A 16,388-nucleotide genomic window follows, 5' to 3' on the forward strand; every position below is an offset into this window, starting at 1 on the left:
TCCAGAAGACTACAACCACTTTACCAGAATGGGAATAATGGGATAATGGGACAGCCGCTCCTTTAATGTCCTACTCGACACATTACCACACAAATCATTACGTCTATAGTACGCATTCACACACACACGCACAGACACACACTAACAGTGTGCTCTCTGTTTTCTAGATCTGTGCTGAATGCTCAGAAAACTACTGCATCGGCTGCTTTGCTAGATTCCACCAGAAGGGGGCACTGAAGCTCCACAGAATGATCACCATTCAGGTGAGCACGGTCCCATGAGCATCAAGTCTATCTCCTCTCCTCTCTGTGTCTTTGTCACTCTGTCTGTTTCTCTCTGTCTGTCTTTCTCTTTCACAGATACTTTTAATAATATCTCTTCTGATCCCATTCTGCTTCACTCATTCTTTCTTTTGCATTCCTTGCATCCCTGACTACAGTATCTACTTATCTCAACCTTTCGTTCCCCCCCCCCTTCTCTGCTTCTGAAGCCCATCTCCCTTGTGTGCACGCACATGCATGCGCACACACACACGCACGCACACACACACACACACACACACACACACACACACACACACACACAATGAAAAAAAGGAAAGGCTACGCTGTAAATGAATGTCTTTCATTAGCAAATGCCTCGATCACAAAAGATGACACAAACACATACACATACATAGGACCCAATCACATACTAAGACCCAATCACACACTCACATTGAGACTGAGAACAGGCCTCAGGCAACAGTCCACCCAAGACCAGCACCAGCAGTCTTCAGTCAAAGATAAGACAGAGAGGCAAGGCAGCAGGTCAATGGAAGAGAGTTTAATTAAGCAAGCGCACTTGTGTTGGAGCCACAACATGGAAAATAAAGATTCTGCTCAGAATATATCCAGTAATCTAACTGTTCATACTGTTCACACTGGTAAAAGATCTGCAAAACTCCACAAAACCATTTATTTATGTAGAGAATATGTACACATGGACGTGCACTGATCTATTTGCTGAAAATGCACGCAGTAGTAAATAGAATCCAGAACACAAGCAGCTATAACACAAACACACACACACACACTCAAACAATGTGTTGTATTTATGAGGTGGGGCATTAAGCATATTGCACAGTTTTTTTCTCCACTTTTCAGTTTCCACATCAAAATCTAAACAAAGATCAGAACTTTCTTTACCAGCATCGCCAGTTCTGTTGTCTAGCTGACGTCACAAACTCTCCTTTACATTTTAATGAAAAGCTCTTGTATTTTCTATAAAGTTCTGGAGAAACAAGGTCTTGCGCAAAACACTTCTCCTCACCTCTCAAGCATAAATTACTTATGACTGTGGTGATCCGTGATGGTTCTGATCCCTGTTGGTCTATCACTGATCTCCACAATTTCACAAGTTGCACCTACTGACTGTGGTCTTGCGGGTGATTTGGGAAAAAGACACCTGGCCGTGTTCAACCACAGCCCTTCAGTAGCTCATGTGAAATGAGTCCCTCGGGGCCTGGAGTTATTTTCCCACTCCTTTGATTTTTATTCTTGCTTTGTTCTTACTATATCCAATAGGCATGTTTTCATTTTCTTTCACAGCCTTACCTCATGGCTATTACTGACTTGTGCTCATGTACAGTATGTGTGTGTATGTGTGTGTGTGTGTGTTGGTGTCTGTTTTGTATTGTTACTCCACAGGCATGGTACTCTTACTGTAGCTTATGTGTATCTTCTGTTTTCCTGCTAGCTATACTGTTTTTCTCCTCCCAGGATGTGTGTAATTTTGCCAGCTTATTTCCATGTTATTGTTTTCTCGGGTGCTATTATTGTCATCTAAGTACTCACAAAGAGATTGACTGTGCTATGATGTGTGCTTTGTGAGTGTGCATGGGTATGGTTGTGTGTGAATATACATCGTGTGATTTACCTGTCAAAAGTGTTCTTTGTATATTTCGGTGTGCAATCGAGGACGACTGTATGTGTGCCTATACATTTGTTTATGGGGCTTCAGAAGCTGTTGCTGTGTGCGCTTATGAATAGAACAGCAGACTTTAATTCAGCCCTTATTCAGTGTAGCTCAGATTGTGTAGACAGACAGCTCTTTGTGCAGTGTTGATGTCCATGAGCTACCTGGCTTCTGCCTGGGTCAACACACTTGTATGTAGTGGGTAGTCACCATGGTGGAACAAAGGTGTACACACTGACAGAGACATTACACACAGCTCTGTGGAAACAGCTCTGTGGAAACACAGAGCAACACTGTCTCTGTATACCTCTTCAGTGTCCATCTCTGCTTCTCTCCTCACTGCAGTACTCGATAATGCATGGGTGGAAGTTCACTCACAGTTTCAAACACACATTCATACTCTTATTCAATCACACACACAAAACTGTGTATTTTGGCAGGACAGAAAGACTGGGGATTATACACATGCAGCTGACGCAGGCATCTCTCTCTCTCTCTCTCTCTCTCTCTCTCTCTCTCTCCCTCCCTCCTATGCTAATCCTGTTTCATTTGCCTTGGAAAGAATGAGGGAGGGAGGGACAGAGAATGAGAGACGGAAAGACAAAAAGAATATTAATTTCATCTGTGCACTTTGTTGAGGCTTTCATCAGGGCCTCATCAGCCCATGTGTCCAGCCTCATACACATTCCCACAAATTTAAATGGGGTGTCATAGGCTGCCCCTAAACAATTGCTCAACCTGACATTATATACTTAATTAAACCATACTTTCTGTGTCATAAAATCTCACTTTCCCCACCCATCTCTTCTTCTCTCTCTCTCTCTCTCTCTCTCTCTCTCTCTCTCTCTCTCTCTCTTTCTGTCTTTCTGTCACACACACACACACTTATATACACATAAATCACTACAACTATAAAGAAACTATATTGTATACAATACAAACCATTTTTACACAGTCTCTTAATTGTGTACTCTATTTTTAGTACTTGAAACCACACAAGCTCTAAAACACTTAAATAATAGACAGTGGGTTGTGTGATTGGATTAACTTTGTATTGCTGTGGCACAAAGCCTGATAGCATGAGAAACAAAAAGCCTGTGCTACAGTACATCACATGCATACATGCTGTGGAGTCCCAAAGGGTAATGTTATTATTTCTTTCCACCAAAAAAGGCAAGTCAGAGGTGTTGGCTCAACTACTGAACTGCATCCCAGAGCTGGTAAAAGAGAAGTTGCTTCTCTAAGTTTTGGTGCTAAAACACTAGATCTTCCAAAAGAGAAACAGAATACAGTACAAAAACAAAGCACTGGTCAAACGATCAGGTCTTTTGTGATGGAGCTGTGACAGTCCCTCCAGTGTGACTGACTGTTTATATTTCATACCCACCCCTTGGATCCCATCTCCTCCATTAGGTCACGGCCTCAGCACACCGTCTCCCACAAGAGCTCCCCCCAAAGGTTTCTCCTGTCATGTATACCCCTCTTTGATCACACACATTTTTCTGTTTCTGCTATTAGTCTGAAACCTCCCACTCCCATATGAATGGACATTTAAGCGAGAATCAGTGACAAATATACTGCATATCCTGCAGCAAAGCTAAAAATAACAATGTCATAAAACACTGTGCACAGCAGCATACAGTAAACCACAGAAACTGCAAATGGCATTTTTTAAATATTGGGTCCCTGTCAAAAAACACTTTCCTGGTAAATGACCTTACACTGATGACCTTGTGCTTCTAATACAAAAAAGTGTTGAAAAGTAGACTGTTAACAAACTTTAAAGAAACTGTCAAAAAGCCAAGGATAGATGGAGGAAAAGCAAAGTCCAATTCCACTATAATATTCTACGTGACCACCTCTCAGAGTATAATTTGGTGCTGAGAAATGCCAGACAGGCTCAATTCTCTGAACTCATAAATAAGAACCAAAACAATCCTGTGGTCCTTTTACAACCATTGACAGCTTGATAAATCCCACTTCTATGTACATGTCCCAGTGATTTTTTTTGTGTAGCAAATTTTCAGCCAACTGCAGAGATAAGATAACAACAATAAGAATTCTTATTAATCAGGCAAGGTCATATAATATTTCAGATAACACTAAGTGCTTTCAATATGCTTTGCCCTAGTTTACTCTGGTGGATATGAAGGTGATTATTAAGGTGGTCTCTGTGTTAAAACCGCTCTGTGCCTGGTTGACTCCACACCTGCGTTGTTTTTTAAAACAGGTTTTAACATTCTTTCAGAGGACTGAAGTATTGCTAACCACTCCTTTTTTCATTGCACCATCCCTGATGCTTTATACTAACATGGCAACCACTTTTCAAAAAAGTAATTTAGATTCCTCTGTTTTTAGTGACTACCAGTCAATATCAAAGTAACCTTTCTAAAGAAAGATTTAAGAAAACACAGATTTTGAACATTTAAACTTTTAATAACAATGGATTTGGGGCTTTGAGTAAGGTTTTAGATCTCACCACAGCACTTCATTCACAGAGACTTTGTTGGCTAAAGTGGTAGATATGATATAAGAGTGATTAACACCTTATATAAGCTTTCAGCACTAGTTCTCACAGACAAGCTGGGGCAACTCGGTTCATCCCTCAGTAATGGTTCATATTTGACTGGGTTGAACTTTGTTTCCCTGGGTCACTTCTCAGAGAAAACAAATGTCTATCAGTTAAAGTCTTGATTTTTTATATTTTCTACTTTGGACTATCTGTCAGACATATTTTTTAGACATAGGAGGTTCCTCAGATCCTGTGCAGCTGGCCTTTTAGTTGCTCAGTTTTGAGGTGAGTACAAGGGTTTCAATGCAAAAAAAAGAAAGAAAAAAGACAACCTCAAGACATTTCTTTTTAGTCTGGTTTTAATTAAAGGTACTTTATTGCCACTGCTTCATTGATTATGATATTTCCCTTGTATTTATTGATTTATTTCTCTTTCTTATGGTAAATTCTATTTATTTTTTAGTGCATGTAAACATTAAGTTGCATTTGAACAGAGTGTCTTGAAAAACATTCAGTGGGTTGCAATAGGTTGCTTTGTGAAAAGTGACAGAAGTTGTTCAAAGACCCAAAAAATAGAAAGCTTGCGACACATATTCAACGCGATACCTACTCATACACCTCCACACACCTGCTGTTGCCTGAAGTTGAAAATTACAAACATATGTTGGACTCAGCTCCATTAGTAAGACGATTTCAAATGCTGGAAATGTCTGTTTTTGCCAGATTGTGTGTGTAGAAATGTATCTATCCATAATAGCATTATTACCTTGTGCAACTGTCCAAGACCAGATGCAGAATCCATCACAGGCAAAAACACATGTCTTTCGACCAGGTGACATAATACTTCTGTGAAGAAAAATGTTTCTTGTTGCCAAAATAAGCAATTTGAAAAAATTTAAACGTGGCATACATAATGCATATAAACAGGTGTAAAAGAGTTTCAGTAAGTGAAATTACCAAGGTCACCACAAAGATCCCTGCTCCTCCCTACTCAGTAGTTGTGTTCTGCGACATCTTATCAGACCATGTGAATTACTATAAATGCACCACAGAAACTCATAATAGCTGCCATTAAAACACTGAGTTAACCAAAGCCACACACTGCAAAATATTGTCCCACGGTGCTCGGTTAAAAGTAATATTCCCCTTCTTCCAAAAAAAACAAACCCCATAAATAAATGAACAAATGGGTAATGGAAAAAAATCACAAGAGTACACTTGGATGCAGATTCATCAGGTGGTTTGTCATTACAGTAGATGTTAGATAAGCTGACAGTGTTATCAGCCTACTGTGAGCTTTGAAAGACAAGCTGTCATCATCACAATGTGCTGTCCATTTCCCTCATGTGGAGTGGGGATGTGGACGAAGGAAGGTTGTCAACCCAGCTCTCTGTTTAAAGTTATGGATTTTTCAAAGCACAGTTGTGCAGAGACATGCATCACATACTGCAGGTGACAAAACCTTTCTAACTTTCACCATGTGTTGTTAAGACTATCACTAGCCCCAAGTTCAAATGATTTGAGTCAACATCTCACAAGCCATACAGGGACTGAAGACGTGCATTGGGACTAAGCAGATTAACCACCTGTGTTTTTTGTCCACATATACAAAAACAAAATCACAGACTGCACACCAACTTCATGGCAGCAGTATAGTAAGGAAAGCAAGCCTTTCATCTTTCCCACCGACACAGATTTTGTTGGTGCCTAAACGCTGTAAGCCAGCTCCCCACTGTTACTTATATCGCCCACTGACAAAGATGCTGATAGGCTTTGTTTGTGATAGGCTTTATATTTTGTCAGCTGCCCACCATCTTTTCTGCATGGCAACATGTCAATGTGGAGCAAAACTGCAGCTCAGACTCCCAATGAATTATATATAATGGGCACAGTTGTCCTCTGTTCTTGGATGTCTGAAAATTGGTTATTAAAAAATGAAAACACAGTGATAAGAAATAGATAGCAGTTCACCAACAGAAGAACCCACACATATGTGAAAGAGAAATAATCTCTTTTATTGAACTTTTGTGAAAGCCTCATTCCAGTCTCTGTTATAGTTGGTGAGTGGCAGCAGAGGTGGCAAGAATTTAAAACCCGCAATAAAATGCATCATGAAATGACCAAAATTATAGTGTAGCTTTTATAGCCTAGTTTGAACTCTGCATTTGTCTTTCTCGAGCTCATAACATCTCTTGTCTTACACATTTCTATAACCCCATGTTTCTTCCTTTTTCCTCATGAGAAGGATAGCAGTCAACAGATGGGTTAACCTTAGCGACCTTTGTCCTCAGTAATGATTTGTGGGAACAGAAAAATGAATTCAGCTTGAGAAACACAAGCAGTGTGCTTCCCGTTTTCTTCCTTGTCAATAATTATGGAGATATTACTGATCACACTCTATGTAAATTCACTTTTTCCAAGAAAAGCTTATTGGTGTATGGTTGGTGGGTTGTTGGATGGAGATGGACATAACATGTCACTGTGGTCATTTGATGTACATTATCAGTGTAATCCTGCACTGGCTGTTAGAACTTGATTATCTCTTGATCCCAAAGCAGACAGACAGTGAAAAGTGGGCTCACTGCAGGATAAAGGGGAATGGTCACAGACTTGGTAATTACCAGGCAATTGAATGATGAAGACTGCCAGCTGAAGTGGCATAGGGAAATGAGGAACCTTGATGAGGAGGAGAATGAAGGGAATCCTGAAAACAGGCAAACTCAGTAGCAGGTTGAGGAAACACAGGAAAATAACTGAAGTACAGGAGCGGACCATGAGAGTGACTGCCACAGACGTCGGCTGAACGATCTGGCAACGAGTGCATGGAGGCACAGTGTCAGCTGTGACACTGGCTCTTTGTGGTTTCATTTACATGAAATAAAGGTGCATACATTAACTCTACAAAATTGAGTTTATCATTGTGACTTTCAAGGTTATGCCAGCAATGTAGGGATAAGCACTTAAAATGATTAGGTTGTACCCTCTGAATAGGGATCATGGCAGCTATCTACAGTGGCCTCATTTCATTACCTTCCTGTCATCAGTATCAAGTGGGACTTCCTTGATTAGATACTTACTACCTTAATTTGTGGAAAAGTCATGACTGTGGCATTTTTGTAAAACAACAGTTCTGATGTTTTGTTGCTGTTTATCACATATTTAGACAATGAAGGGTTTGCCTCCCAACTGTTGTGGTTTTATTTTTCTTTAACAGAGTGCACAGCTTTTGCTTTCCAAAATTCAAACATACTGATGTTCCTGCTTGAAGGACAAAATAGACACTTGTAAAATAAACATTAAGCAGGGGATTGGCCGGTTCAATAGGGGCCTGATGTGTATGGTGAAAAATCCCAAAGAATAATTTAGCATCTCTTGGATTTAAAACAAAAATACTTTTAGAAGATTGCTTTATGGAGCAATCTCTAGCCTTTCTTATTTTATGCAGTATTGCTTTTTGTTTTTATGTAATTTATCATGCAGTATTATCTCTTGCTTTTTTACGCTGTAAGCAGATCATTTTGTTTTTTCTCTCATTTGCTCTTGATTCAGTTCATTCATTTCCCTACTCTTTTGTTTTGTGTATTTTGTACACAGTATTTCCTGTCTCTGTCACACAAAGTGCCAGCTGCAATGCTGATCTATCTCTTATCTCTTATTTTACAGACAGACTTAACGACACATGTGAGCACTCAAGATGTTGCCAGGTACTCTGCCAATGCCTTAGTGAGTGCTGATCCCAGGCCCAATTCCAAGCTCAATCCCAGTCACACCTCCACAGCCAGTGCAAGTACCAGGCAAGGAGATGAGAGTGCAGAAAAAGGAACAGAGGTTATGGCAAAACCTAAACACTCTGACACTGGCCAGGTAGGTGGCAACACTCACTGTTATACTTTCATGATCCTATATAGTAAGTTTGCAGTTTTGTTTACAAAAACATTATATATAGTACAGGAACTATATCTGAAAATGTGTAAAAAACAAAACAAAACAAGATAAAACACTGAACTGTGTGGTACTGAATTATGGAATTAGACCATTAAAGGGACAACGAGAAGTTTCTCCATCGGCAGAACCAAAAATTCCACGGCAATAAAAAAAGTCTCATATTAATGTGGATGAATCTATGTTACCAATACTTGTTAATGGATCCATTTTCGATAAATATATGGTTTTGTCTCTATCGTTATTTTGTTATTATTATTAGTGGTGGAAGTGCTGGGCGAGCCGACCAGCGTTTCCTTACTTTCGGTTTCGTGGTTCATGAGAATAACACCGCCGAATCGCCGTTTATAGTCGGAAATACGACAGTATATGATCGTCTTCGAACCTCTGACTTTCATTGTTGATGAATGAAAACACTCTTGGCAAGACGTCTGTCTTGCGCCAAGAATTTCACCGTGCGTGCGGAGGCTCATGGTAAATGTAGTATGAGAACAAAAAGGGAGAACCTCCGCGCTTCAGCTTGACGAACTTTAGTATGAGAACACTTCGCTTTCCAAAACTCCTCGTTGTCCCTTTAACTTTGACTCTTACTGTCCTCAGCTTGTGATAAGTGAAATCTGTCTATTGGCTCAGTCTTGTGTTGAACAGTACATGGGTTACATCAGCCCATATCAACTGATTTATAAATGAATGCAGTAAAAAGATTAGTTAGGTTTAGGTTTCCAAATCTGCTGTTTTTTTTGATACTATGAAATTCAGCTTTAAATTTGTGATAAATTATGAAAATTAATTATAGCTGTGCATTGTGATAAATGGATTAAACTTTAAACACCTATTTTCCCACTTTTTTTTTTTTTTTTTAAGAATCTAGTGCTTAATTTTCATCAACACTTACATCAACTATTCTTTAGCAAAAATGGGTCTAATTTTATCAAATGGCTATTGATCCCTTTGGAGTGATATTTCTCTCCATTTACCGTCCACTTGCTGTGACAATACAACAGAAACATGTCAAACAAGCCCGCACAGCGAGTGAGTTTTATCTCTGCACCCTGTGATTCAGTTGAAGAGACTTCAAACAAACCCTAATTGATGCTATATCCACAGGCCGTATCTACAGTTAGGCTTGTGAACTGCGTGTACCTTTGGACTAAAAAATGCCCCCCAACTGTCCAGGTCTGGCAAAAACAGTTAGATTGACATTTGAGACTTTTTACACTACAGAGCTCAGTTGACCTTATTCACACAGCAGTCATTTCAAACAGCTTGGGTCAAAAAGTACTGGGAAGATTGGTATCCTGAATATTTCAGATTTAAGATAGATATCTATCAAAAAAAAAATACTAACCTCATGAGTAATAAGAACAACTGTCTGGTGGCTTAACAGGGAAGATCATGTGTTTTATTTGTGAAAGAAAATGAACACACTGTGCAGCATACCATCCCACATTCTTGAGATTTGTTTTGTATAGATAAATGGGCACACAGTCAGCCCTGATATTGTTGTGTTTTAAGCAGACCATGTATACTTGTAATACTTACTTGTGATTAATGGTATTAAATCATACATTATTTGAAGAAAATAATATAATATAATAATATATAATAATAATAATAATATAATATTTTCTATTATTTGGAGGTCTGGTATGAAAATACATTTAAGCAATTTCTCCATCACTTTGTAAGGATGTATCAACAAGTATAGCTAAGGTTACAATACAAACAGAACATAAACGAGTCCAAAGTAAAGTATTGAAGCATAACGCATTAAATTGAATGTTAGTATAACAGGAAACATGGTTTTTGTGACCATTAATCAATTTATGGCGATGCTAACCTTGAGATGGCTGGGAAGCTCATTAGCCTTACATTGTATTTTCTCAATTACTTTCAGTCTAAAATCACGAGATATTCTTTTGTTGCAGGTGCTGGTTGGGAATCCTAGAAAGGAGAAAAACGTTGACGTGATTGATGAGGCATGGGATAGAGAGGATGAGGAGGGATTTCCTACTTCTCTTATTAGAGGAGAGTACAATGAGGAGGTGTCTGCAAGATCTTTCCAGGAAGCTCTTAGACAGTGGAGAGGAGAGACGAGCAACGGAGCAGGAAATCCCATTCGTGAAGATGCAATGTGGATACCTGTCCGTTCAGGTGAACTGCAGAGATATGGGTGCAAGCACACAAAACACACAAAACACACACAGGATAAAGGAGGGTGAAGAGGTGGATTTAGGTCATTACCAGGTAACAGACACCAGGAGAACCTGCCAACTAGAAAAGAAAACATGCAAACAGACTTAATCCCAGTGTTGGCAATCATTAGCAGTAATTTAAATTTAACAATTACTTGGCTGTGTACAGTATAATGAGGATAAGAGATCATATCTTTTTTCAATGTTACTTTTTCTCATTATTCTCTCTTTCTATCCTCTCAACTTCCCCTCTACTCTTCCTCTCTAGTTTATGGATGTGGTACTATGTTTTTTAGTCCCACATGCATAGAATATTGTAGATGTTCCAAGTGGTGCCAAGTCTAATACTTCATGTAGTGTACTAGTATGTGTTTAGTATACACTGTAACTAATTGAGGCTATCAAATGAATGAAAAATTAGACCATAGCGTCTCCCCTCACAAAATGCATGTATTTGCTGTATCTACACAGTACTTGAGTAAATGTTCTTTGCCTATTACATCCTCCTCTTATCTCTTTTTTCTCTCTCCTCCTTCTGTCCCATTTTCACCTACTCCTCAGCTTTCCTGCTCCCCCTCTCCTCTCCCTGTCCATGTGCTGATCTGTTAAGGCCTTATAGAAAAGTGCTTACCACTGCAGAAGGGTAATCCATGGCTGTTGCATATTGAGATAATGAGAGGAGTGTTAGGAGTGGCCCTACTCCACACCACAGCACTAATCGCCTCAGCTGTGTGTATGCGTATATGTACAAGCTCCACTGCGTCAGGCAATTTTTATGCCTTTTCACACATACTGTGTTTCTACATGTGCGCATGCGCCACAGTGTTTGTGTGTCCAGGTTTATGTGGGTGTATATTATTAGCACTATTATTCTAGGTTCTGTGTGTATGTGTCTAGGTGTTTGTGTTTTTTATTAGGCCTCCTATTTTCTCTGCTTTACTGCTTGGACAGACTCTGTTCCTCTCTCCCTTTGCTCTGCTCTGCAAATTGCTGCTAGCCCCTCCAGCCCTAATTATTTCTGTCAGGCCAAAGGCACCCAGGCCCAATTTAAAGCTGCCACTGTGGACTGCCAAAGTGTCTGCAGTACAATCCTAACATTTCTCTTTCTTACCGCCATCTTTCCTTTTCTCCCATGCACTCACTATGTTCCTTTTGTATTGTGTACATCCTTTCCTTATTCCCAGGGGGCTCTCTCCTGTCTGTTTGTGTTTTGGCACTCTTGGCGTTGTGACAAGGTGTTTTCTCACTTCTTGAGGGGAGGTGTTTTAAGAAAGGTGTTGAGAAGCTGGTGGATGATGTTTTCTGCTTCTCTTTCTACTGCTGTCTGACTCGTTCTTTCCTTTTGGCTATTTTTCCTTCTCTTGCCCTAACTTTACTTTTGTGCTATCTCCCCCATCCAAATTTCTCCAGTATCAGTGTCAGCTATGGCGACCCAGGCTGACCTCCCTGCGGACAGAGAAGCTGTGGGACAAGGATGCAGAGGGGGACAAAGGGGGGTTCCTGTCAGGGTGGAGTTCACAGAAAAGAGCCTCACCTACACGGACAGATTACTTCTCAAGAAGCACCGCAGGTACATAGACAGACAGACAACAAAGTTCATACACCACACACATACATATTTTTAAATATACAAAAGCCCCAGTCATGAGGTAGAGGCACTAAAGAGTCCAAGAGAATTTGTGCCACATGGTTATATTTTTGTACTGTAGAAATCTCAAGCAACTTAGTTCAGAAAGAGAATATATATGCAGCACACAAATCAGCCAGGAATTAGTGCCAAACCAAATAGCTTCACTGCCAAATACCCAGCCATTGTTAACAAGTTGAGGAATTTAGCAAAAGGTGACTTTTCATACATAAATTATGAATTGAGGGGACCACTGTGTTTGTAACTCAACTTTAAACCACTAAAATGCCACATACACACTGTGCTGCGGTGAAGTTTTGGGTGGGCTTGACAATTAGTTGCCATTGTAAAAAAAACAAAACAGAAACCATTTACTAATTAAACAGTTAGATCTATAAATACAGACACATTACAGCTATTGTTCTCACACTATCCTTGTATCTTTTGTACCTCTTTGTAAAAAAACAACAACCAAAAAGACAGACAAAATCATTTTGATTTTATTCCAACTGTCCTGTCTCATCGTTTAATTTTTGTTTTAATTTTGTCCTACATTTTTTAGACAATGCAACAATGTATGTTTCACTTTTTTTTGCAATCCTGTCTACATGTCCATGAACATCAGAATTGATACTTTAACACCAAACGGCAGTGACTTGTTGAGGTCACTACTTGTAACACTGCGTGGTGTTTTCACCTCAGTTTTGCCTTCTCACATCACCCACCTTCTCTTGCTACTTCAGTTGCTAGAAACACAAATACATTCACAGTTTTCACATCACACACACACTTGCCTCTCCCGTCTCTCTGTAGTCAGCCTACATAACCCACCAGTGTACAAAGCAGTCTCTCAGCACTTATTGTGCAGCGGAATGCCTGAGGGCCTTGCTTCAGCAGGTCCCATTATTACAGCCCTTTATTTAAGCAGCTCCTTTTGGGCTGAGTAGCCCACTGGAGAGCAGGCCAGAGGAGAGGAGAGCAGAGTGCAGTTTTGGGCCCGCTGACTGCCTGGGCTGGAATGTTCTAAGTCCCCAGCTGTAGCAGCCTTTAACTGTGGAATAGACCAGAGAGCCAATCTAGAGTGCAATAAGCCTGCAGCGGTGATGGTGGCAGAGCTTAATGGAGAGACAGAGAGACTGGCTGGCTGGCAGGAAAAAAAATAGTAAGAAGTTGAATTTTAACAAGACTCAATAATAATGGGAAAGAGAATGATTGAGGGAAGGTGCCTGGATGAGGAAGGAGTTTTAAAGAATTTGCCAAAAGTGCTCAGCTATATATTAGAGTTGTAAACTCCATCACCTTGTTAGATTTGTAGGAGGCCTGCAGGTTACAGAAAGCAAGCTTGTGACCAGGGGGGCATCAGTCAGGTTTCCTGACTTGGCTGGGCAGTGTGGGTGGGGGAAGTGAACGCTCTCCCTTCCATCAACTGCTCAAATGCCAGAGTCAAAATATCTGTGATCAAAGCACTGAACCCTGAAATAAAAGTCTGTGCAGGCACAGAGCTGAGATCTGAACTGGCCCCAGCCCTTTCCTATAGGACTTGATCTGACTGTGCTTGGTCTGTACTGTGGAATTTAAAACTCAGATTTGGCTTGGTGAGACTTTATATTTGAGCAATCTCTTATCTAAGGAAAAAGCACTTTAAGGTATAGGTCATCATCAAGGCATATACTGTATGCTTCATGCTTACTTTTAAACATTTAGAAATACCATATCAAAGTGAAATGCAGCCACCATGTTAGGCCAACACACAGTAAGCTACAGTGCCCTGCCTCCCTTATTGAACACAACTCCAGTGTGGTAAAACTGTTGGCTCTATGACTATGAAAAAATAAGAGAAAAGCCATGAGGTTATGAGCTTGCAAAATAGAAAAGTCTCTAGAGGAAATGTCATGATTGAGCGTATGTAAATGCAAGAATGCCTCTAAACAACTCCATCAACACAAATGGTTTATCTGTCAGCCTCTAGATTTTTAAATGGTCTCTCTGGAGTAATTGTAGATACCCACATTTACTTCTGATATTTTCATTTTTTTTCTGACTAACTGTCAATCTTGTCTTGAAGTAATAGTGAGGTCTAGCAGGTCTGAGGCAGGTCATTTCACCCATGCCATATACTGTAGTTACTTGGAGACAAAGTTTTACTGTAGCTTTGTTTGCAGATAGAAACATTAGTAGCTGCAATGCTTGTCACAATAATAAACCTCTGGCAGATACAGCAACCTTTTTTTTTACTTCACTGCAAATATGAGTATTTCTAGTCTTAAAAAAGCTTAAACCCAAATGAAGTGTTGTTTCCAAGGAAGATAAAGCTGCCTTGCTCAGAAAGCGTTTCTCATATATCACTTATTATTGTACTGTAGTACATCACCTCTCATTTGCTCAATACAGCAGGAAAATTTGCCTTAAAGTGGCATTTAGGTAGTTATTCTGTATCTTGCGTTTTGCCTTTTAGAGATACTTGTAAATAATTTGTCACTGCATTGATTGTTGTAGGAAAACTTTCCTCTAGGTCTTCCATACGGGGTGGAGGATAGTGTGGTATAGATCCAGAACTCCCTCCTTAAGGACTTTCTTCTCGTTTTATTTTTGCCACTGTAGGTGCTTATAACACACGATGAAGGTCTCTCAAACATTTTCTCTCAACATAAATCTAAATCATTCAAGATCATTTTTAATACAAATTCTTTATTAGGAATAATTCATGTATCTCCAAAAGGATGTGAAAATACCAGTCCAAAAGTTGCTTCTTTCCACTGTGCTCAGGCAAAAACCTAAATAAAAACAACCTATGTCTACTGCATGTAATGTTCTAGTTATGGAGAAAAAGTGTCGGAGGGATGGAGTGAACAGGTAATGAATGAATTAAATATGACCCTCTGATATTAAATAGACAGATATTAGACTGATATTAAATAGACAGAGACTATATAAACAGTTTGAGATTTGAGAGTAATAGACTTAGAGAAAAGTACACAAACTAAAACTAACTTCCCCCAGTCACCTGTTATTGGCAGATGAGAGCTGCTTTTGAATTCTCTCTCATTGGCCTTGCACTTTGAATAGAGATGGGTGTGAAGGACACAGGGTGGCTGTTTACGTGAGGCTACACTAGAAATATTAGACAAGAAAACAAAATCAGAAAGAATGAATGTATGCATGTATCCATCATTCTGTCCATCCATCCGTTCAGTCACCCAGTGTCCAAGACAAATGGGTAAAAGAAAGGGCACATATGACCAAAAAGAAGAAAATAAGACAATTGATATTAATGTATATTTTCTGCGGTCTGGTCCAGGGTCTGTGAGTTTACGTTTTATTTTTTATTTTATTATGCATTTTCTTACATATTAAAATATGCTCCACATACAATTGCTCCACATACCCCCATACACCACCACTCACAAGCACATGCACAAGCACTTTGACCCATGTAACTTGCCACGTTGTATTCGTCTCCTTATCTTCTTCTAACCCATGTGTTTTTTGCTTTTTGTTGTTTTTTTGCTTGTTTGTGTGTCTGTTTGTTTTCTCTTTTTTGTTTTCCTGCTTTAATGATGTGTGTGATTTTAAGTATGTATGCCACCACTGTAATGGGCAGTTGCAATTTCATTGTATTTTAATGCAGTGACAATAAAGGCCTCTTATCTTATCTTATCTTATCTTATCTTATCTTATCTTATGACTTTACTTCTATTTCTAGAACACCAGTTGAAATGTATGATCCTTCAATCGTCATTGGTCCAGACTTAAAATCACTGCAAAGCTCAAGCACTGAAGAGGACAGCTGTTTAACAGGTAATAAGCACATGCACACAGCCACACAGCCACACACACACACACACACACACACACACACACACACACACACACATATATACAGTATATACATGTGTTAATGTCCATGCCAAGCCTTGACGGGTCTTGCTATACACTATACAGTACCTTTCTGATACATATACCCAAGTTGGCACCCAGACCAAATAAAGAAACAGCAAAGGACCGAGTAGTTTGACAAATTACCTGCACACACACTTATATACAAACACACGATAGAAAAAGTAGAAAAAAAAAAAACTCTCCCTCTCGGTGGGTCTGACGTATCAGTGCCTGCCCATCCATCTGTGGCTGTGTGATGGGTAATCACTGACTGTGA

At 39.6% G+C, this 16,388-nt stretch overlaps 1 protein-coding gene across 1 annotated transcript in view; it reads left to right on the forward strand.

Annotated features, from left to right (window-relative positions):
- Positions 1-16,388, forward strand: part of zbbx (zinc finger, B-box domain containing) — a 50,922-nt gene that overhangs the window by 14,512 nt on the left and 20,022 nt on the right. Inside the window, exons 7-11 of the mRNA XM_085796667.1 lie at positions 168-263; positions 8,132-8,332; positions 10,339-10,564; positions 12,016-12,175; positions 15,936-16,030. Of these exons, the coding sequence (XP_085652793.1) occupies positions 168-263; positions 8,132-8,332; positions 10,339-10,564; positions 12,016-12,175; positions 15,936-16,030 (778 nt within the window). The remainder of the gene's footprint in view (positions 1-167; positions 264-8,131; positions 8,333-10,338; positions 10,565-12,015; positions 12,176-15,935; positions 16,031-16,388) is intronic.

The sequence above is a fragment of the Trachurus japonicus genome, chromosome 13 (assembly GCF_045865225.1).
Source record: "Trachurus japonicus isolate A0001 chromosome 13, Traja_1.0".
NCBI lineage: Eukaryota > Metazoa > Chordata > Actinopteri > Carangiformes > Carangidae > Trachurus > Trachurus japonicus.